This window comes from Haemorhous mexicanus, chromosome 3 (genome assembly GCF_027477595.1).
Source record: "Haemorhous mexicanus isolate bHaeMex1 chromosome 3, bHaeMex1.pri, whole genome shotgun sequence".
Lineage (NCBI taxonomy): Eukaryota > Metazoa > Chordata > Aves > Passeriformes > Fringillidae > Haemorhous > Haemorhous mexicanus.
Window position 1 is genome coordinate 29,098,045 of NC_082343.1, and position 25,001 is coordinate 29,123,045.

The 25,001-nt window shown below is 39.9% G+C and overlaps 1 protein-coding gene across 3 annotated transcripts in view; it reads right to left on the reverse strand.

Annotated features, from left to right (window-relative positions):
- Positions 1-19,115, reverse strand: part of PPP1CB (protein phosphatase 1 catalytic subunit beta) — a 29,615-nt gene extending 10,500 nt beyond the window's left edge. The window contains exons 1-4 of one of the 3 annotated variants that reach the window (XM_059841223.1): positions 18,811-19,115; positions 6,151-6,282; positions 2,615-2,845; positions 2,166-2,270 (exon numbers count right to left, since the gene is read on the reverse strand). In XM_059841223.1, the coding sequence (XP_059697206.1) occupies positions 2,166-2,270; positions 2,615-2,845; positions 6,151-6,282; positions 18,811-18,862 (520 nt within the window). In that variant the 5' untranslated portion in view covers positions 18,863-19,115. Of the gene's footprint in view, positions 1-2,165; positions 2,271-2,614; positions 2,846-6,150; positions 6,283-17,614; positions 17,652-18,012; positions 18,157-18,810 lie in introns of those variants that run through there. The other 2 variants (XM_059841225.1, XM_059841224.1) reach the window with 2 other exon arrangements.
- Positions 19,116-25,001: the final 5,886 nt, after the last annotated feature.

Consider the following 25,001-nt stretch of genomic DNA (forward strand, 5'->3'; position numbering starts at 1 on the left):
TATTTTTAAAATAAACTATGCAAAAATGCGCAATATAGTAAAAAAGGCACCTACCTTATATCTATATGCTAGCTTCAACCTCCAGCAGAGTTGAATGGTTTGTGTTGCTGCCTCAGTGTCTATTAGAGTAGTAACATCATGAAAAGGCGTTGACAGTCCATTACTTCATTGGATCTGGAATGCAGTTTGGATAGGACTGGAGAAAAGTGGAAAAAGGGCAAAACTTATTTCTGTGCTGAACGTCCACTTCTATTTATTAGGAGCACACAGCACTTCAGTAGTCTTTTCACTTTGTTTCACAGCTACAGATCAGTTCAGAGTGGCAATAATTTCAGTTATAGATTAAGCATGTACAATTTATGGGGCAATTAGCAATAAATAACAAAGTAAGTACTGCTTTTCATAAAAAGATCCTTAAAAGCATACTATGCACAAAATAACCTCTTGTTTAGTCAAGTAGGAAAACTTTTAAGTCACACATGCCCCCCCCCCATTTACAATGAAACTTTAAATCTTTTTTTTGAAAAATAGCTCTCGAGGCTTCTTTCTCACGGTTCAGGTCTCAAAAGCACACACAAAGCTACCAGTTTTGTCACAGCATTCTGCTCTACCTGCTAAGCTGCTTTGATTATCTTCCACCTAAGTTTAATTGTTTGCCTGAAACACTCCAGTATTTTGTTTCTATTCATGCTCTGTTTTCCAAAAAACCAAAATTTTAAAACATATGTTGATAGTAAAACAGTAATTCTTTCATAAGCTCTTTTGGAGACAAATTTATTACATGGGTTTTTAACCACTGGTATTTGGCCACCTAGGTGCAGAAGTGACTCTATCTCACATTCTTAAAACTATGAGATCTAGCCTGCAAGATAGATACCAGCTCTTAAAAAGAAGAAAACAATACATGGCTTGAGAAAAAGATTAAAAGATGAGCTGCAAACAAACAGGTACTCTGACATGTCAGTGCTACCCAGAGACTGGCAGACCCAAGTGTATTACTGCATTAACTATGTTTTTACAGGAACTTCATATCTCAGAGCATGTTATGTATAAGATCCTCTTAGCTTATTCTAGCCGGCACTGAAGGCAGAAGCTTTCAAAAGAAGACGCAAGAATACTCCAGACCATTCTTAAAGCACATTCCATACAGGCATAGCTCTTGAATTGATACCTGTAATTAATAAAGGCAGGATGGCAGCCATCAAGAGAACCTCAGGAAGTCTGGAAACAGAGGTGCTCAAACTAGATGTTTCTGCATTGCTTTCATTTCTACTAATTTCCATCTCACTGGCAACACAGGTGTGACATCTACCAAACCATTTCTAGATCACTCAGAGAAAGGCATTAAGTGGCTTATTAATGGAGGCAGTTGCAAACACAGCTGCAAAAGGCAGGATGGCTTTTTCTACAAGTAATTGAAATTCTTGTCAATTGTTTGACACTGCAAGCTTCTGAAAACCTGTTAAACATCACTGCCTGTAAAATCATGGCAAGACTTGCTCTACAAAGAAGAGAACCCAAGTACATTCCAATATTCACATAAGTCACAGCCCTTGGTCAGATCAACACCCAACACATTTTTCAGTACACCAACAGGGCAGCACTGGGACAGGTACCCACAGAATGTAGACTGTCTAGCAGCAAAGGCTTTATGGAGTCCATACAAGCCATGTCTAATCTGTTCCAGTGCTAACAAACATCTCGCTCCAAGCTGCAAGCTTGACTGAGTGACCTCAGCGGTCCCACCCACCAAAGTGCTGTGAAACAGTTAAAGAGGCTGCGAGTATAGAGCCAAGGTTACTCGTGAAAGCCACTCCTCAAGCCTAGGGACACCAATGTTAGCAAAGGCTGCACTGATATATAGTAGCAGCAACAACTAACGTGGCAAAGTTGACAATAACTCTAGCATTAAGTAACCTTCAGAGAGGGATACACTGATGGGAACACTCACAGATGCACTTCCCCTTCAGGCACAAGAGGGCTGCGTGCATCAGGTAAGAATGACAGTCTACTGACAAGTGCACAGAAAAGCATGACCTTTACAGACAACACAAGGTTAAATATCTCCAGCTAAATATCAGGTACACACAGCCACACTCCATTTGGTAGAGCATTAACCTAAAATCAAGTTTAGATACAGCTTTTAAAAGCAGCCATCAGCTTACCTCCATGACAACAGAAGATCTTCTCATCCACAATGGCTGCAATAGGCAGACAGTTAAAACAGTCTGTGAAGGTCTTCCACAGCTTAATGTTAAATCTCCGCTTGCCTACAAAAACAGTGTGTGACATTAGGAAGAGGAAGCTGGATTTTAAAGACAACCTGTAATACATATCAGAGCCTAAGCAAAAATGTTAGCAAACTGTCTTCATAGGGTTTTATTTCTTTGAGCACACTAACGTCTCAATCTCTTACAACACCATTTCAAGGACAGCAGAAGAAATAAATAGTAAGGCTCCAGAGTGACTTTAACCTCAGCATGAAACTTAGAAAGTTTCAAAGCAGGTTCACAGAATATTGAAACCCTTACAAGACAAGAGTCACTACTACAAGTGCTTCCAAAACAAAGTATTAGTCTGTTGTAGTCTCCCAAAAGTAAGAGCTTTTGCTTACATTCATCATAAAATCCATAGATTCGATTGATGCTAGCACACTCATGATTTCCTCTTAGGAGAAAGAAGTTTTCCGGGTACTTGATTTTATATGCCAGTAATAGGCAAATTGTTTCCAGAGACTGTTTGCCTCTGTCTACATAATCTCCAAGGAAAAGATAATTAGCTTCGGGTGGGAATCCTCCATATTCAAATAATCGAAGCAAGTCTGTATACTGACCATGGATATCACCTGAAAAAAAAAAGTTTACCAAGGATTAGTGCAACATCATAAAGACTTACACAAGTCAAGAACTTAAGCCAGCTAATTAGTTTTTATTCAGTGATATTAAAAAAGTCATTAATATTACCTTTAAAAACTGGCAATATGCATTACAAAGGGAAGAACCATGCTAATATTAAAGCTGAAGTACCCACAAGATATAAATAACTCACCATATCTGCACAACTGCTATGTCAGGTATGAAGCCAGTCTGAAATGCAAAAGCTACAAAGATCTTCACAATAAAGCATAAGCTTTCTAACCAAGCTTTAATTCATTTAAATTAAAACAAGGTCAGAAAGAAAACCTCTAATTGAACAGGTATATGACCAGGAAGCAAATGTACCTCAAAAAAAGTCACATTATCTACTGCAAAAACAGATCAGTGAAGAATTCAGACTGGAGAGGAGCTGAACACTGTGCTGGCAAAGTACACTTACTTCAAAGGTCAATTTCCATAACATTGCTGTACTAAGAATCCCATCCCCCAGCATTTAGACTAACTCCTCCTTTGATGCATGTAACAAGCAAGACAAACTCAAAAGACTCCATCCTTTACAAGATACTCAACCCTGCAGCTTGTTGTTAGGAAAAATACCTGTCACGTTACTCTTCACACTGCCAGCTTTAAAACTAGGCTTTCCACGGAACAGCTCTGTGTGGCATTTACACCACCACAGTGCATCACATCAGAGCAGCCAAAGCTAAACTATCTCTGAGCTGTCCACATGGGTGAAGAGGCCAAAGCTGCTCTACAGTAACTTCCAGTATACATGCAATGTATTCCACCTGAGTGGAAAACTTATTATCAGAGTGACTGGATGCAAAACAGATATGCCAAAAGCCTTCAGTACAAGCTGTATGTTTATGTAGATTCAGTACCTCCTGGTCCTGTACATTAAGCATTACATAGATGTATCTTCACTATTGCTGCTTGCTCAGTGACAAAATCCTGACTCTGCTCAGCAGTTATTCTCCAGGAGAGCACAAGCTACTACAGCCTCAAAAGAGAAAAAAGAACAACTCACATAACTTTTGTCATCTTAAAAGAGATAAAAGGTTCCCAAACCTGTATGCTCTCTGTTTCAACTCTTAAAGTGTACAGTGGTAAGAAGAGCACATGCTATATTATATTCCTTTAAACGTTCCATGAAAAATGCAATACTTCGTCCTTTAGGGAGCATTCTCCCACAACTACATCTCAGTCAGGGAGAAGAATCACTTTTCCAGTTTTCTTCTAATAGAGGTGATCAGTATCTACTACCCAATTTCAGTCACAGTCTGAAGCTCCACTGGCTAAAATTTCTTTCACACATGTTGCAACAAGAATTATTTGTATTCTAATTGATATTTAGAAGTCTCCAGGTCACAACCTGAAGAAGCAGAGGACTCCTCAATGATTGTTTCTATGCTGAGTTTAGTACTCCAGAATCATGTTGTCAAATCCCCAGACTTCATCACTAACAGAATGAACTACCAAGGAAACACACTCCAGAAAATATTATTATTATGTTGTCTGTAACTACTTTCAGTTACACACGTGCAACAGAGGGACAAATGCACTTAATGGGTAAAAACATTTTGCAGAAACAATTTTACAAAGGTACCAAGGCATTTACCATTCCATTCAGGGCACTTAGCACTTTAAAATACAGCTTCATGTGAGCACAAGTTGAAGTCTACCAGATATAAGACTTACATTAAAAACCACATCTATTTTAAAATGGACATTTACATAAGAGTATCTTTCATCTTACATTAAAACACAGCCATTGGAGATGTAGAGCTTATTTTGAACTGACTTGATTATAAGACAAGACAATCCTATTATGGCTCCTCAGGCATAGCCTGAGCACACAAAAGTAATAGTTCAAAGCATTACCAGCTGCATATTTTGCTTTTGGTGAAAGCAGTCATCTTTCTTTCACTTTTATCTAAATGCAGCTTTGACAATTGCTCCAATATTAAATTTAGATGCACCTGACACTTCCCAGTACTTTCACTGTGTTTGGAATCTGATTTAAGATAACAAACGCCTTATTTAGCTGTGCATTAGCTACACCTATTACTGCACGCCCAACAGTCCATTCAACTGCCTTGATCTAAACAGATGAGGAGGACCTTACTTTGAAGTAGGACAATTACTCTTTGCAGACCTTGACTTATGCATAATCTACCTGAGTTTCCATGTTTCCTTCATCTAGGAATACAATAAAACTACACTATAGTGAAAAGTCTAAAGAAACCACAGTGTGATAAAGTTGCATTTTACCTTCAACTTTATGTCATTAGGCAAGCTGAGCTGGTTTTTCCTCCCCACCCTACCAAGCAATTAGTCATTTAAAAATGACTTTGCCATTAGTGGTTGGTTTGTGGGTTTGGCTGTTTTATTTTGGGGTTTGGGTGTTTTTTTAATTGGTAATATCCTCTCAAAGTAAGAAACATTAAAGACATTGCATCTGCCAGGAAGAAGCTAATCTATGTTTGAGGATGTAAGTAGTAATGAATACAAAGATTGTTTCCCCTTTAATATTATGACACTTCAACTAATCTAATTCAAGGAATTTTATGCTTTCAAAGGCATCGTCTATTGTTAATAAGCAAGGTGAAGGATGATTACAATCTGGTATTTACAAAACTTTTTAAACAATTGTTACAAGCTTGTAGTTACAGTATACTTTGGAAGAAGTCTAGCATCTTATAAATGCTAAGTGAGGTAAAAATGCCCATGGTTGTATTTGTGTTTCACAGTAATGCTGATGTTTTTAAAAACATGCTGTAAAGCTCAAGGAATTTGTTACATGGTAACTAAGCCTAATTTAAGTCTGCACTCAGTTTCACTTTCTCAATGGAAAGACTAATAATGCCTTCAATTTTTCAAGCATTTCATTTCATGAGGTCTTAGTTTTGTTATGCTTTGAAGTGAGGAACCACAACATGCAACATGTGGGTCATTTAAAAACAGCTAACTGCTTTTTGAAATAGTGATCAAAAGAACACCAGCCCTGTGCAGGCAAGGAACAGGTTGGAAAATTTGCAGTAGATGAGGGCACAAGCAGCCCTTATTGCCAAAGAAACTTGCTCCAAAATACCATGAGGAGCACTGGCAATGTACCAAGTGCTAGCTGCCTGAAAACTACATTCAAGGTTTTGAAGATCTCCCTCTAATCCCAACTCAGCCTCATTTGCCTGACTCAGTATTCTTCCAAGCCCCCTAGCATAGAACTAGATTAAAAGACCAACAAATAACATATATATATATCAAGCTTACATACCACAAATTTTCAGAGGTGCCTCTAGTTCCAGAAGAATAGGCTGGCTAAGAAATATTTCCCGTGATTTTATGCACAAGCCCCGAACTTCTGCTTCGGTCATCTGAACAATCTTCCCAGGACGACATCCTCGTACTGAAATGAAATATTTAACAGTTGAAGGTAACTACCACACAGTTATACAGCAATAGCTAAATGCAGATGATCTGTATTTAAAACCTATCTTTGACAAAAAGCCAGCACCATACTCTACCAGACACCTTGGAATTATGCTGTCCAATGAATTATAAAATTAATCTCTGATACTTTGGTATTCTGTGCTTAAAGATCTGTATACATTCCTGTTGAATCAGGTCTCAGAAGAGAACAATTTAAGCCGTGCTTTTGTCCATATCTGAATAAATAGCAATTTTAAGAAGTGTTTAATTTAACAATTCCTTTATTCTAGAGAATTCATAAAAGACAAAAATCTTGAGAACAGAAAACCTGAAAACACTTCCACATTAGCACAAGGTAAACTTCTTTAGGACTGTTAAGTTCAACAGCACTAGTTAAATACAAAGAAAAAAATCATAGACATTATTATGTTTAAAATAACTGAAACTGCCATATTAGGAACATCATACTAAAAACTATAAAAGTTTGATAGAACTTTCATATATAATGGCTCTTAAATTACTGAAACCTTTACAGCCAAGAATATTCTAATTAGAAATGAAATTGAATTCACAAAACCTGTAAGTCAGGCACTCAGACCTATATGTAGCATAAAATCAAAAGCACTTGCACGTCATTGCACTCCAAGCAATATCCTCTGGCAAGTTTATCTGCAGCTGCTTCTTTCTACAAGTATCTGTATGATTCCCGTCAGAGGCTTTAGTGTGTCTAATGAGGCAGCAAAATAGAACAACTGTGTTGTCACTTTGGCCAATCCAGTTCAGTCTTGCATCTCAGCACAAACCAAACTTCAGAGTTCAAACAAATAAGCCAGAATCTATCAGTGTCTACAACAGGCGAACATCCTGTCCTGCCATCTGTTTTAGATGAAAATGACATTCAGCATTAAGCCATGGCAGTACCTACAAGGGAAGGTAATATACAACTTTTGCAGCTCAAATCCAAATGTTTTCAAATTCATGTAGTGCAAGACTTTATTTCCTAACAAATTTAGGTGCAACTTCAGTTAGTCTAATAAATTTATGAACAGAAGAGCAGAAACTATTTCTTCACACATAGCAAATTCCTAGGCCACCTGCTTTCCCTCTTCAAAACAGAAGAGTAAGCTTGTAAATTTTTTTTTAATTAACATAACCTCGCTTTTCCTTTTATTTCTGCTTAGTTCCTAGAAAACCTACATTATAGAGAAGATCAGTATAATTACATCTAGCATTATCTACATTGTGCAGTAGGGAAGAAAGGATATGAGGGAAAACAGTTTGTCCTAGGTCACCTAGTGCTATGGTCCAAAGTGTTAAACTCAAAATGCTCTGCTCTGGTTATTACTGCTTACTTGTCCCAGTGTAACTGCACATCTGACCATGCCAACACTGTGCTATAAATATTTATTTTTAATAAACACCAAACACTTGGTAAACAGAGGTTAGGAAGCAGTCACAGGAACACATGAAAAGGCAAAACTGAAGAGCAGTTTTCAATAGCAGGGAAGAGATGCAAAATTAGATCCTGGGACAGCTAGCTTGAGTGCCAAAAGAGCAGGAGGAATAGTATATCTGAAGTTGAGGATATATTGTAAATACTTAGCTCATTAGAACCTCACAAGAAAAAGGCTGTGTCATACAGGACCTCCTTCAGTGATGCTCAGTGAATCACTACCAGGTGATATTTATGACATGGTAAGTCACATTCCTCTTGCTAATTAAGATTTCAACTACACTCGAGAAAGCAAACAGCATTTTAGCAACACGTTTGTGTTACTATTCCTCATGCATTAAGATGTTCACTTACACATTAGAAGAATACCAAGGCAAACATCAGAAACAATCAAAAACAAAGCAGACATCAGAAACAATCAGTTTGTGACTTGCAAACAATATATGCCTACAGGCTTCCATTTCATCACATTTCAAACAAATGAGTGATGTTCTCACAGATACATCTTCAGCCCCGTTATTGGCAAAAAACCCACAACCAACCAACCAACCAACCAACCAAACTCCGGCTTGACAACTTTGCACAGGACCTGCCTATCCACTTTGCGAGGTACCAAAATGTTCCAATAATCTCCATTTCAAGTGCTTGTGTTCCAATAGTTTACAATGATCCCCTTCAGAGACCTGGGACTCCTGACAGGCACAGTAAACTGCCATTATATGCAAGCAGAGTTTTCATATTACAATGGCTATAATTTTATTTAGACAATTGCTCTATTTTAGACCCATAGCTTGCAACAAAGTCACACCAAAGGACCATGCAGTACAATCAGCTTTCCAGTCATGTCTTCCCACTACAGACAGTGCCGTCTTTTAACCATAAGCAATGACATTCTCTTCTGTATTTAATTCTCATGATTTCTTGCAGTACCAGAATGATGCCATTTCATACAGATCAAAACAAAGAAGTAGAATTACACACTTATATCCACCCTAGTTTTGGAATGCAAACCCAGGAAAGCCCACTATATACAACATTAATATTACCAGAAGCAGTACCAGACCAAGCACTGAGACCAAAACTGAGATAACAGTTCAAGTAGGACGCCCATAATACTTTAAATAACTTTGATCCAATTGGTTTTTCTTACAACACCAGCTTTTAGCTCCATTTGAAAGTCACACATAGATTTAAACTTGGAGCATTTGCTTTATAGAATTGATGCTTTGAGTGGTGCTGTATTTTTTTCATGAGAAGCAAGACACAGAGAACACGCAGTCCCTGACTTCATAATTAACTGCCAGTCAGTGCCTTGATGGTATTTCTTTACTTCTAACAGTACAGTCCTAAATGCTTTAAGTCCTTAACAGACAAATCAACTAAGCAACCTATTACCTCACTTCAGATTTTCCAGGTTAGAAGACACTTCTACAACTCTGACAGGTCTATCACTCTCAGAAGAGGAGACAGCATGCACGTGATGATCAGTCACTTCCATCCTTTGGGAAAGGTGCAGATCTGAGCCACTGTACCTTTACAAAGGCCTCTTCCTCCCAGTCTGCAGTGCCAGAGTAAACACGTAGGTTCAGTTACATTTGAAGTAATACAAAACCTGGAGTTTCATGAGGAATAACCATCAATACTGGTTAAGACAAAAGCAGTTTTCTCCCACAGTTCCTGGATCAGCAATAAGGGTACTACATATTGAGAAATGAGAGGCTCCTGTGAACCCTGAAAGGCTCAGCACTTCACTGGATTCACAAAGACACTGGAAGGTTTGCCAAGTAGTCATCCGGAACAGATGTGCCACAGCTGTGGTACAAGTACACAAGTAAGACTAAGCACTTATTTCAGCAGCTTACATTACAACTAGAATTTTGTTCAAGTTCCCTTGACTCAGCTGAGCTTTGTATGGATTGTAAACAACACTGCATTTAGTTTTTCAAAAGCCAAATCCCCCAGAACAGATTGAAGGGGAGGTTCTAAGAATCAGATCGAGAGCATAAGAGATGTTTTTCAGACTCATTTACGAGTTACTATAGCTAACCACTCCAGTCATAGCTTCACACATTGCAAAATCTGTAGCTCAAACAGCCTTTAACAGCATTGGGAAAACCATCACTTTTAACAGCTGTCAGTTACCCAGGGCAGAAATATATCAACATTAAAGGTAAATTAATTCTCTTTAATCTAAAGTGCTGTAAACAAGCTTTGATTTACATAAATTAGCCTTTAGATAGGGACAGTGGGGACAGCACTTCTGCTGTAATACACAAACTCACACCCATAGCTCTGAGAGAACAAACTGTTCCTCCAGTGAACTTCAAGCAGAGTGACATGGCACAGGATAAAAAGGAATAAAAGCAAATATATCACTAAACACTGAGACTTATTTTAGCACAACAGATCCTACAGTTACCTAAAAGCTACTCTAATTGATATTAGAATAATCTCTGCATCTACATAATCATTGGGAAGCAACCTTAAGAAGTTCAGTAACAGTAATTAGTAATCCAAGACATGACCTGCACAGCGGCAGGTAAGAAAAACTTCAGCAAAAATTTTGGGTTTTTTTAATCCCTCTAAACTTATGCCAGAGTGTAGTAGATTATGTAAGGCAATACTGGCAAGGAAAAGGAAAGTGGGTCAAGAATTTGGCTGCTCCAAATTCCACTCCCATCGCTTTTTTCCATAGCCTCTCATGAAATGGAAAAAATGTATTTAACCTGTTTTGTCACACTGCTTCTGGTGTGCTTCTCTCTCTAAGCAACTAAGCTGCTCATTTTGTGCCATCACTAATAGGTTCTTCAATGACTAAGTCAGCTATGCTATGCACAGCTACCCTAAGCATCTACCTGGTGTTGCTTTCAAAGATCAGTGTCGAGTTTACTGGATGTAGCACGCACAGTTTTATCATAACATCAAAACCCAGAGACTTCTCCCTAATCTCATAAAAAATTGGGTCAGCATTATTGCTAATAAGCACTCTCCTTTCCATTCACTCTGCTTTTTTTGCAGACATACACTTATGTGGCCACACAGTGAACTGCAGTGAACTGATATTTTCTTCCTAGAACAAAGACACAACAAATCAAAAATGTAATCTAAATAGTTCCCCAAGGTAAAGAATATATCCTCTGTGAACTTGAGACAGGGCTAGTGAAAGAATAAGGAGCTGGTTCTGCTTCTTTCCACACTAGCTCCAGCCAAGCTTATGTCTGAAATTATGGCTTTAGAAGTCAGTTTTGCCAGAGCAGATCTAAAAAAACCCCCAAACTACAACCCAAGATTGCAAGCATGCAATTTTACAAATTGCACACAAGCAACTCCCTTGAGCTTACACTCCCCCCACATTCTGTAGGATGTTTAATCATTGGTGATTAACAACTCCGACATTTAACTATTTTTTTTGTACTTAAAAGTACTTTGGAGTATTTGGCAAATGTTGAACAGCCTGTCAATAGTAGGAGCAGAACAGATTTTAAAGCTTAAGGAGGCATTACCTATGACTTGGGGGAAAAAAAAAAAAAAATCAAGCAGTCCTCACACTGATTTTTGGAAATAAGTTCTGAAGTTATCTGCTCTCAGTATTTTTTAAATCCAAATTACATACTTTCGTGAGTTTAAGTCAAGAATCCTACTGGATTTTAAAAGCAACTCTCAATTTTAAAAGCAAAACTTCTATTCCCTCGGAATATCTTCTGTTATTTAACTTGTTCAGCTGCCATCCAGAAGCAGCCACTCCCTGCTTTGCAGCAAAACAGAGTTAAGCCAGCAACACAAGTTTTAAATTTTCAGAACTGCTGTGATAGAACTAAGCTTAGAATAGCTCTCATTCACGAGTTACACTGGCGGACAACAATAATATAAAGGAGCCCATTAGAACTTTGCTCAATTCAACAAGAACAGATCACTGAACATACAGCTCTCCTGCAGCATACCCAGAAACCCTGCACCTTTCCTAGGGTACATCACCCAAATTTCTCACTAAAAATAGAATAATCAGGCTTCCTGGGAGCTTTTTTTCCTGAAAAACTGTGCTTTTACATCCAAGTAACCTTAAAGTCTTTCTAAAATTGCCTTCACTAGATGACCTTGATAGTAAGTATTTTGCTGAAGAACAGTGATTTCTTGTGAACTCATTTTAGCAGCCTTATTTAATATCAAGCACAAGTTCACTGAAGAGTAAGAGACTGTCTAAGCCTTTAATGGGAAAAAAACCCCTAACAATGAAGTGGTGCTGTTCTACCCAAACTTGAATTTACATTCTTTAAATACATGCTATCCAGCAAAACTAATACTCATGGAGAAGAGGCTTTGAAACGACGACTATGCAAAATTGCTTCCGGGGATGCTCCAGCGAGCCCATGAAAACATGCAACCTTCACCCATTCCTTTAGCTTTCCATGGACCACCTGCTTCCTTACACAGAAGTTCCATAAACTTACTGATGTCTCAGTCATTCTGGATCACACATGGTTCCAAGAACTGCTGAATTCAATACTGAAGGCCAATATCACATGTTCTGCATTTACTGTTTGCTTAAGTACACTTGAACCTAAAACTCAAGCAACCAGCAAAAACAAAGGTAGAAGCCTCTCACAATGCTGTATTACACAGTGGTAGTAATTCCTGTCCTTCTCTACTTGGAAAGCTAACCTAGCATAAAAATTTCATGAAACTAAGAGTTTCAGCTTATTTCACAAAGGATGACTCTTTTCCCCTAAAGCAGTGCTAATAAAATTCCTAAAACTCAAGGAACGTGGAGGTAAATTACAAAAGTTATGAAGTAACTTCTGAGAAGTACAAAGGAAAGAAGTTATTGAAGTTATGATACAAGAAGCTGGGTGTAATTTCTGCAAATCAATGTCACTGGAACTTAACCAATACAATTACATGGGATATATACACAAAAAGGTTTATATCAAGCTTGGTATAAAAATATCAAAAAACAAACACAAAACACCACCTCAAAACCCAAAAAAGATGGTACGGCAAAACTAAAATGTCCTAGTCAATGTACTAAGACAAATCACACAACAGAAGGTTCCTTGCAATGTTTCAAATTACAAAGCAGATACCCAATACCTTTAGAGGCACCTCAGGCTGTAGTTAAGAGTGGATTCCCCTATACAGCCCCTTCACTGAGTCCTGCATCTGACCTTAGTGAGCAACAGCCAAATATAGCAAGCATTCTGCCTTCACCACTGACTAGGGCTTAGCAGTGCAGTTTCTTCCTTTCTGAAAAAGTTACATTCCTACCTCTGGTGGTAACTAATGAGCATTTAAGAGAAATTTTAACAGTTTATAGTTGCAGTTATCTTAAATAAGAACGGTGTTTCTCTCTTTTTCCACTATGATTTAGCTGAGCAGGGAGCAAGACATGGAATGACTCAAGTAAAACCTGTGCTGCAGAGTATCTAAATGAGACAGTTACTGAATCATGGAGCCTTCAAGTGGCCCAACAGCCAGCCAGAATAAAGAACCCCAGCACACTGCCTGATGCTGGGTCTTGGCCTTCAGCGCAGTGTTTCAAGCCAACCATTCCATTCGCCATGCACTTATAAAGCTAAAGATGAAGTGGCTGATATCTGCACTGCTGTACAGACCCAGAAACAAATTTCATTCTTCTATCCCTCCTCCCTGGTTAATACAATACCTACCCTCCTAGAAACATAACAAAACTGCTCATTTTCTTCCTCTTTTTAAAGACTATTTTTTTAAAGTCCTTTGCAAGCAAGTCCTTTTAGAGTTATTCTCGTTTATTTTTCTAGTAGCAAATTACCCAATGATTTCACACCAAGCCAGGTAATAACTCCTGTTTATTCAGGATTCACCTCCACAGTTTGTTTGTATTGTTTTGCAATAGATCATTAAGGTCTATTTTATTTCTCTACAACTGCCTCTCTTTCTCAGCATCAGTTACAGAGCCTAGAACTGCAAGCACTACTACCACATCACAATACCACACCATCAGGCTGGCTGGCTATGTTAATTAGTTAAGACAGCAACAAAATAAGAAATGTTATTGACCATAGCACATTTGACCAGTACGCTCTACACCATTTAAAACTAATAAGGAAAAATCTCAATTATTTCTTAAGAATTTAAAATCCAACTTTCATTTAAAAAAGTCGAGTAACATTCAAATTTTTATGTTCATCACAACCTACAAGACCTCCAAAATCACAAGAAAATGAAGCTTGGAGCTTTCTTAGAAGACAAGACATGACATGGTAAGAACACCATGCAATCACCTTTATTAAGACAACCATAAAAATCACCTTTCACCTTTTTAGCTGAACATTGAAGCAATAACCATTCCCTACACCTACTGGCAGTCCAACATGTCTCTTCTTGGATAAATATTTCACAGCTTCTTTAGTGCATTGGTACTACCAGAACTAGTAGCCCTCAGCCTCACCAAAAATAAATTTGTTTAGAAAAGATCCACATTAAATTCAGACAGATTAATTCAAATTGTTAATTTTAATAAGGAAAGCAGGATGTCTTGCCTAGACAAGGCAAATTTGTTTGTACAGCAATAGAAATGAAGCCCCTTTATAGAAAGCCATCTTGTACCTAAGGTTACCATGTCTGGGTTTCCCTAAGTACATCCTCTCTTCCATATGGTAAATTCTCTAGTGTTTACTAAGACACCTATAAATTTAAAAGAGCAGAGATTCATTCCAGCTGGGATGCCTTATACCCAGAAATTAAGGATACAGCACAGAAACAGGAAGCCAAACACCCTACAGAAATATGGAAATCTTAACACCATTCACAGCATTCCTTACAAATCAAGGTTACACCTATTCCAGTATCTTTGCTTTGATATAGGGGCAACCTTCTCCACACACCACACATCTAAGCGAAATTAAAACTAGCTTAGAATGTGGTGTAAATGTAGACCTGGTGCACCCAATTTAGCTCAGCATTGTTGCAAATTTCAGGGCATTTCCCAGACAGAGATACATGGTATTCCTAGAAGAGGCAAAACAAGCAGCATTTTAAGCTGCAAAGTCCAAGAGAAAAAAAACTACATTTGAGAAAAAAACCTCTCTGTCCACACTGGAGAGTAGTATTCAAGAAGACCATTGAATCACAGCCTTCCAATACTTACAGAGGGCTTATAAGAAAGATGGGGACAGACTTTTTAATAGGGCTTGTTGCAATCAGACAAGGAAAACTGATTTAAACTAAATAAAATTTTAAAAAAGAAAAGTAGGTTAAGTCTAGATATATGGATGAAATTCTTTTACAGTGACGAAACACAGAACAGGTTATGAAGAGAGGTGGTAGATGCCTCATTCCTGGAAACATTCAAGATCACACTGGACAGGGCTCTGAGCATCCTGATCTAGGTGAAGCTGTCCCTCCACTGGAGAGGGGCTGCACCAAGTGACCTTTACAAGCTCCTTCCAAACCAAACCATGGTATTATTGGTATTATTCTGTATTCCACATCTGATGTGCTCATGGCAGTATCATATGTGCATATTCCTGTGCTGTCCACAGTTAGAAGGGACTGGGGAAAAATCTATCCACCAGATGGCATAGCTGGGATAGTAGGAAGGAAAAAAAATAATAACATGTAATAAGTACACACACTGAAGCAAAAATAAGACCACCATCTTCATGTACTGTAACATAGCTAAGCCTGATCTGTGATTCTGCATAGCAGCACAAGAAGGAAACACTCTTTCAATGAATTTGGCTTATTCACTTTCAAGGTCACATAACACTCTAAGAGTCTTTTAGCAAAGATAGAGAATTCTGTATTTGAATGACCCGCAAATCTTTGCAGATTCACTCATGACAGACAGTAAAACTCAAAGTGTCTCCAAGACAGTGAGGCACACATGTCAGAGCACCAACATCTCATCTCCCTCATTCTTCTAGTAAAGCAACAGGAACAATAATTTAAATCTGGCAGATGGTACTTGGTAGACAGAGAGAAAAGAAAAAAGACAGAGACAAAAGAAAAAAGACAGAGATAAAAGAAAACACTGCTATGTTCAGGCTTCATGTACAAACTTGAGTTTTTACCTTCCTACCATTTCCAAACCATAGTTATTTATAAGGTATCACTAACTAATGGCCAAAAACTAGACACATTGCAAGAGAGAGTCAATTCAAAATGCGATCTTACCATTCCTAAATTCACCACTTAACCAGTGAATAGAAAACTTGCTATATACAAAAGGACATGGAAATTAAAAGCTGATGTCATAGAAGACTATTAACATTCATTACTGAAAACTCTCACTAAATTCACTTTAAGAGTTAATTGATTTGGCTTTCAGCACTCAAAAGATCTACAAAGTAACTACGTCCACATTCAAGATAAGCATGTGGGCACACTCCTTGAGGACTGGGAAGACGTTCTTGAATTCTCCCAAGCAGCCCAGCTACAGGCCACTCCATATTGATATCTCAAAAGAAACCAAAATCACAAATAAACACAAAGAAAGTAAGACAATCTAAGTAGGTAATTCCAATCAAAAGGCAAGTTAATGTGTGATATAACCCAGAAGGACAGAAACAGTTAGAGTAACCTAATTAAAGTAGGAGCAAGAACTCCTGACAGTTAATATCACAGCCTAGAAACAGGTGTCACCACCCAGCAACACAGTGACAGCACTGAAGTTTCCTACCGCTGTGGCCTTTGATATGTATTTGCTACCCTTGAAAAATTAGGTGTAGCAGCCACTGAGAGACAACTGTGGACTGTTATTCAAACTTAAAGCAATACACTTCACTTACAGCAACCAAAAGGACCAAATATATACTGCATGACAACATTTAACTAAAATGTCTTTTTATTAGTTCACTGTGCTTACACTTAGACCACAAAAGCCATGTTAAATTATCCTTTTAAGTCAAAGTTGAAGTGTGAGTAATGGAGCCAAACAACTTGCTTTGAACAATTCAACTGGAGATAAGAGTCAACAGAAATTTTTCTGCGCAACCAGTGTGGGGAGGGATTCAAACTCACTTTACCAGAACAGGTCAGCTAAGCAACAGCATGAGCTCAAGAATGTGAGCTGCCAACTGAACAAAAAACCAACCAAACAAAAAAAACCAACCTTCATTGTGGAACACTGCTGATTGAACAACAGGTTAAAATGCTATATGCTAGCAGTGCAACAAATAAAAGATGCTAAAAAGAAAGCAAAAATAATTGACACACATTCCTTTAATTGCTGCCATTTTTTTCCAAACAAAACCTGTAAGAATTACCTATTACGTTTCAGATACAAGATGTTGTACAAGGCACTCCTCTAACGTTAGCAGATGACAAGCAGAAAGAAAGCACCCCATTCCCCTTAAAAATCTTTATAATCTCTTCTCAAGAGTTAAAAATGGACTCGGGAACAGAAAAGAAAAATTACAAGCAAGGCTTAGTTCAGAAGTTGTACATACATATATCCCTAAAGGTTAAAGTACTATGGAAGACAAGAAGCACAGAGTAGGCTGCTGAAACACAAGGTAAGAACCATAACCCAAAAGGCAATAAAGTTGTAACACAAGTATTTATGGTGTATGTAAACTGTAGGGAAGACATATTTTAAAAGTCTTCAGAAATAAAAAATAAGCAGAGTAATACTTAAGAGGGAACAGAACAATCCAACAAGTTGCACACCAAAACACTGCAGAATCCCCTCCTCCTAAAGCATTCCATATATAAATTAGTACACTATTGTGGAACAAGTACTTTTCAAATATATTATTTAGAGTGCCTCAAAAACCCCAGAACCATAAATATACATGTATCTTAATGCCCCCCCCCAAAAAATCTGCCCTAAAATATCAACATTTACTAGGTTATTATTTAGTTTGTCTTAAAACCCTACCTATTAATCTGTGTTTCAACATCCAGAAAAAGGGAGTTTTATCTGCATTAACGATCTAAGAGAAACTTCAAGTGATACTTGTTTCTTCATACTATACCACATTGCATACCTTAAATCACAACATAAGCACAACTCTTCAAAGACTTTATGTATTTTTAAATACTGCTTTTGCTGTTCTTCGTTTTCACATCGAAAAAAATGAGATAGCAGCTGCTAAGAAGTCCTTAAAGCCCTAAACCCCCTGCTCTGTAGTAACTCGACTAAACAAAACTCAGCCTAACAAAACTTGCTTCACTTCCCAAACTATACATGCTCCATAAATTCCTTTCTATAAGCCTTCTGCAATGTGATCCAACTATCTAAGGAATACAGCAACCAAATAAATGAACGGCGCATACCCATGCAAGCACTCTCATCTCATCTCCAGCATACCAGGTATTTGTTGAATGTGGAATGAAAGACTAACAGAAGAAGAGGCCCAAGAAGACTAAACATTCACGACATAACTTAAATAAAAAGAAAATGCTAGCAATAATGCCTCAGCTTCTCCAAAAGCAGGCAATAAGTGAGCTTACTTTAGAGGGCAGAATCACTATTTAATACACAGAAAACCCTCCACAGCCTTTATCAGCCACCCATGAGAGCCACTTCTGGAGACTGCCCCGTAGGCAGGCTGAGGAATGTCAGCGCATAAATCCCTCTGCTCCCACCGACACTCACGTACACACAACCCCACACCTAACGCAGCCCGCAGACGTAATTTTACACACGGAGGACTGCGACTACAACCCGACCGGAGGGACGGGGGAGAAAAGGCCGCTCGGCTAGCGAGGAAAAGAGCTCAGCTAGCGAGGCGCCCCCAGCTCGCCCCTCAGCCAGGCAGCTGCAGCGGGGTGAACAAGGGAAGATGGAAAACGAGACGTTTTTTAATTTTTTTTTTTCTTCCTATTAAATAGGAAAGCAGCCAGACAGGGCGGGCACCCTCCCACACACCAGCCCCTCCTCCCTCCGCGGGGCTGCAGGGCCGGGGCTCGGGGCACCGGCGGGACGCGCCGAGCCCGCTCCCGGCCGCCACCCCGGGCCGGCGGCGCGGGGAAGGCGCTGGCCCCGCTCGCCCCGCACCGCACCGGCAGCCCCGGCTCTTCCCGCGGGGAGCGGCGGCCGTGCGCTCCGGCTCCCCGCGGCGCCCCGCTCACCTTCCAGCAGCCGGGTGATGAGGCTGTCCACGTTCAGCTCCCCGTCCGCCATTTTGTGGCCACCAGACTCGGTCCCGGGCGGGGAGAGGGCGGGGTGGAGGGCGCTCCGCGGAGGAGGAGGAGCAGGGAGCGGCGGCCGCAGCGACAGTGGCTCCCCCCACCCCCCTCCGGCGGTCCCCGGCGGCCGCCCGGCTTCTCCCGCTCCCTCGCAGCTAAATGGGAGAACGCGGCCACCGCTCCTCCCAGCGCCTCCTCCCCTCCTCAGGAGCCGCCAGGGCGCATGTGCCGCCTCGCCCGCCGCGGCCTCTCCGCGCCCCGGCAGCGCGCAGGCGCGACGGGCTCGGCGGCGCAGGCGCGGAGCGGCCCGGCCGTGCCCCGCTGTGCCCCGCTGCTCGCCCGGTGCCGGCGGCCTCGGGCCGCGGTGGCGGCAGGGCCGGGCACGGGCACGGAGGAGAGGCCGGAAAAGGAGCCCCGGGAGCCTCTGTGTCAGCCGAGGGTCGGCCCTCCGCCTGCTGGCACCGCACCTGTGCCATCTCGTAGTTTATTAAAAATAATTTTGAAAAAATGTGTCGCAACTGGAATGACGAGTTGTGCTCTTTACAGCGCTCTTCGAACGCAGTTGTCAGAGAAAACTCTGTGGTTCGTGTTTTCTCTGCGGTTGGAGCTGCTAAGAGTACTTTTTTGGTGATTTCTGGAACTTTTTTTTTTTTTTTTTTTGAGATGAGCTGTCTAAAGACGTGTTTACATATTTCTGTCAGCAGATGCTTGCCTTGGATGGACAGAGAAGTGCTTTAAAATGTAGGTGGTGAAAACCCTCTGTGAACTGGGAGAGCAGATAAATACGTGTATGTTGACAAAGTAACAAAGTGCAGATGTTCTAGGAAAAACAGCCCTCTCCTTTATATGCCTAAATATAGATGTTGATGTAGAAACTTGAACTTGAATTTTTCCATCAGTCCCTACAAGCCAGCAAGCTGCTTCCACCTTATATAATGTTGAAACCCAATTTTTATCTCTTGATTGGAAGAAAATGAGTATGAGCAAAACAAAAGCAATTAGGACAAGGTGGGGCCATGATCAGGTATCAGATGATGCTAAGTGTCCTGACAGTCAGGTGAAAGAACACTCTTTTGAAATGCCTACACAGGTGGGCAGGATAACAGAAATAAAAGTTCAGCTCATCTGCTCACTATAGGATGTACAGCTATCCTTTCTTGTTTTTCAAATTCTGCTAGTACTGGAAATCTAAATTTAAAAAAAAAATCCTAGAATGTTTTTCTTTCATTTTTCATTAAACTAGGAAAAATAATTATTCCACTTTTTGAAAGTTCATCCTTATCCCAACTACTTTATTGCTGCCAAGACTAACAGATCTGCAGTCCCTCTTGAGCTTTTAGGAATTGTCCCAGTTTCGTTTCACACAACTGAAGGGCCCTGGAGGCTATTTTAAGCCATCACAACATCAGGTTCAGACAGTTCAGACATAATAATATATTATCGCAGAACGTTCTGCATTGATAATTAAATGGGGATATGAAATTATCTTTCACCGTGGCATAAAAATATAATTAAGACATCTTCCCAAACTCCGTAGGATGATAAACTTTCAGGTACACTGAGCAAAACAATCCCCTAACAACTGTTTTTACTAGGCATGTCAACATCTTCCAGAAACAATTCAGCAGCATATCATAACAACAAAATAATTTAATATAAGCATAGAGGCTATGAAAAAGAACAAGCTGCAAAACATATCTCATTTCTTTCCTGGTAGATTCTGTGCCAGTGTCTTGTTTTATTGGGAATTTTATTGGGAGCATGGCTGGGTGACAGCTCGTGCCCAGCTGTGCCTGGGCTCTCAGTTGGGTGGAAGGTCCCCTCACTGTGCTGCATAACCCCATCAAGTTTGCACCCCCCTTTCTTTGTAACTTGAGCAGGGACCCAAATGTGTGGGTTAAAACTTAGCATGTCCCATTGACATAATCCAAGTAAACAGAATTAAAAGATCAGAGAATGAGGCTCATTGTCTTCTGCAATACAGAAAGCAATAGTCAATGGAAGCACTTTCTGTGATCAAGGGTAGATGCTCAGTAATTTTTGGCATTATACCATGCACACATACAGGCCAAAGACAGCTAACTGGTGATTCAAGTACAAGAGGGATCTGGACTGATGTCTTGTCAAAATCTCATTACCAATGCTCACCTTTCTAAATTGTCTTTCAGTTATTTTGAAATTCCTCTCATGTCCCCCAAGATGGCTTTGCTTCTAACTTTCCTCTACTTGGTCTCAGTACCATTTACCCTAAATACCTCATCTGTCTGCTCTCCTTATCCACATGCTGTCTCAAGGTGTCCTTTAATTTGCACTGCTCTTCTGCTCGGTTTGCCAGATCTGAAAGACAGAAATTTCCTAAGAAATTGGCAAAACAACTATGTGTTGGTAAATGTCATTCCCTCAACTGTGACTGTGCAGACATGAGTTCTCACTGAGGCTGCTGTTGCTGGGAATTTGAGAGTTGCTTCCCCAGCTACAGAGCACTGACTCAGCATCTCTGCTGTTACCTACTCTTTCCTGGTGACCTTGTGTTGGTTCAGACAGAACTTCTACTCACTGCACATTAAAGTTAGTGTCCTACATACACTTTTATGTTATTTACTGTGGTGTTGTAACTTTCAAGAACTGTCTCCCTCCGAGGTCTGCCATCAGGTACCTGGTGGACAGTACATGGCAGTATTTTACAGCATTTTCCCATCACTATAGCTCATTTCTCATGTACTTTATCACCCTGGCACACTGTAACTCAGGGCTGACTGCAGCTCTTATGTGGATGGGAGGGAGAGGCCAGTAGGAGCCATGTGGTTTCTTTTCCAGTGTGTAATTAGGAGCATATCCTCCCTGAGTGGCAATGGCTAAACCACTGCTGCCTCCTCAGTGCCCTTTTCCAGTGTCTTACTTGAAGCAGAACTTAGTGATCTGATTGACAGTGTATTTCCTTAGGAGAGTTTGTTTACAAAAATATTTAAAGATCCTATCTCTTTAGTCAGAAATTTTAAGAAACTGCATTAAGGTAATCTCAAAATAAACAAAATCTGCAGATAACTTATCCCTGTTTTGTCCAAAAAGCTTAGATTAAGAGATAGAAGAAGAAAAGCCAACAAATCCCAGTCTGTAGTACTTTATGACCCTTTTCTGTTTCTCAGTATTTGCACTAAAACTGGGTAAATAGATGGGTTTGGTTATAACATTTCAATATGTAAAACTAAAATAATTATTCTTCTACACTGAGTTAAAACCGCGATTTTCTCAACCTTCCTCACGAATCAAGGTGGAGAGTCACAAACTAGCCAGCAGTTTGCATTTGGAGGCACGTAGCAGGGATGTGGAAAACTCTCCTCTGAACTCCTGCATCCACACTGGGTCTCTTGATATCCCTGCTTGGAACTGCAACACTTTGTATAAACAATGGAACACCCACTGGCCCAGGCACTCCAGTCTGGGTCTGTGTCCAATGAACGCCCCAATCATTCAGTGTTAGTGCTGTTCTGGCTCTCTTAATGTAGTTTTTGTGGGAAACATATCATCAGATCTTTGATTGAGACACCAATGCTATACTCCTCAAGGCAATAGTATTTTTTGAAGACCAAGATTGTTTTGTAGATTAATACTGACCCTTGATTCCTGTGAATGTAGTTATGCCATCATTGCCTTTTATGCATATTTAAAAGGCAAGGCAGGGCAGGGCAGGTCTAGATGTTCCCAGGAAACAGATTGTTTATGTCAAAAACCAGTGCTGGAACAGTAAAAAAAAAAAAAATTAGAGTAGATATAGTAAGTAAGACCTATATTGAAAATCTTATTTTTTAAAAAAGAGCAGCTCCCCCTGCCCTATCCTGGCAGCTCCCAAGTGGGTTAGAGAGTCTGGAAGGCAGGAGAGAGCCTCCTGAGAGCTGCATGCAAAATAGGGACAAGGTGAAGCATAACCAGGGTTATGTATCACAGGTTACATCATCTGTCTGTGTCAGAACTGTTTAAAAGTGTGAGAAGCATTGTTTTGGTTTATTTTCTTTAAATTATGTTTGTTAGCATGTGATACAATCTCGGTTCCCCTGGCAGCCTGTCCTACTGCCCACAGACCATGAGAAATACACAGCACTTGCTGAGGCGTTACTCCCCAAGTGAGGAAGGGGGAAGGACTTCTGAAGCAAAACAAGGAAAATAATTTGGGCCTGCAAGATCTGCAGTTTGTAGGATGTCAATCAAGCTTACTATTTCTCTGCTTTGGAGAGAAAAAAAGTCTTCTCCTACTGTTTCCCAGGAAGGAACAGCTGCAAGAACTGAAAGTGTCTGCATTTATTTTCCTCAGTAAACATGGGAATATTTAGTTTCAGCAAAATCAGATGGCTTATGCCCTGTGAATATGATGGCATTGACACTAGCAGCCAGTGCCTGCAGAGAGTGGAAAAGAGCTCCTTTAAACTCTGGGACCTGACACAAGCTTTGAAGGCAGAAATAACAGATTGTCTAAAAACCCAACCTTTTTCCAGGGATCTCCAAGTGCTCTCTAAACATCATCAATCAGACTACATAACAGTCCATGAAGCTATTAAATTTAGACACACATTTCTTACACTGAGGGTTACACTTGAAATGAGAAGGTAAATAAGTTCCTCCAGGTTATGTGGTGAGTCACGGTCTGGTCTCCTGCATGCTCTGTCTACGTCTCTTCTCACTAATGCCTCTCCAGTGTGCTGTGTCCTCAGCCATATTCCCAGGACACAATTTTTAAATGTGAAACCATTACAGTTAATAGCACAGAGACAGGATTGCAGTGTTTGCAGCATAAATCACCATAGCTGGGGCATCTGAGTGCTCTATGGGGAATTTATAATATGCTGAAGAGATTTATGAACAGCCCTCAAACCTCTTGCTAATGGCGGTCACAGTGGGTGTTAAGTGACTGAAAGTTCTTAATTATTTGATGATTTTTATTGATTTGTGTTGTTATTGCTTAACATGACTCTGTAGTAACAAGGCATCTGTCAATCTGAGAGTGTTTTCCAGCCAGTGACTTATTAAAGTACGTGATTCTTCTAGGTTCTCACTGTTCTGTTGGACTGCTGGGAGGCTGAAGTGGTTTGCTCAAGAATACTCAGAGCTTGCAGGGCAAGGCTACGGGGGGGCTTTGGGCATCGCAGTCACTGATGGATGCACCACATGCTCCTGAGCCAAATCTGCCCCTGCTGACTCTCTGTTGTCTGCTGCACCTACAAGCAGGCTTGGGAAGGATTTCTTTCTACCTGCAGTTTCAGGGGGAACCTTCCCACAAAAGCACATTAATTCATGACTTAGTGAAATATGTATTTACAGTGAATCACTAGGTATTGCTTCTCCTTAGACCTGCAGCCATGAGCCCTAAAGGTGTTCTAGTCCTGGTTCAGGACACAGCAAAGGCCTACAATATCTCCTTCAGTCTCCTGGAGAAGAGCTGTGTTGTGCTCCACTTTATCCCATCGTCTGCATATGGAGGGTGTGCCACCGAGCACACCTGCCCTGCAGTTGAGGCAATGCTATAATTTAATATACTTTGTGATCAGCATTTTAAGAGTTTGAATTTGCTATTTCTCCATTATGTAATTACATAATAATAATAATTTAGCTAACATAATGTACATGGAGTTTTGCTGTTGCTTCTTATGTAAATTAGAGAAATTTAGCAATATGTTGCAAAATGGATATGTCTATTTCAGGCTGAGATGTAAGAGGTTACTTTGATTCAGAATAAAATAAAATAAAAAGAAGCTGTTGGAAAGGCCTATTTTATGGAGAAATAACTATTTAATTAAAACTCTTTATCCCACAGCTTATTCATGAACGTTAAAACTGCAGAGCTTCAAAGTGTTTAAATTTTAAAAGAAGACCAAACAAAACCCCTCTGTACTTCTGTCTCTTTAGAGAAATGCAGATATTTAAATGTAGGTTCATAAACTGAAATTATATACAAATGGGCAATTTGAGCCTGAATTTTGAAAAAGCAGCATGAACAACTAACTAACTAAATATTAAGGAAATAGCTAATCTTTAGGTAGAAAAGAACACTTATTTTAGTTGTTAATCTGCTCATAAGAAGCAGAGACACTCTATATTTAAAGTACGCTCCAGAAGAACTTACAAAGAAATTTAAAGTCAAA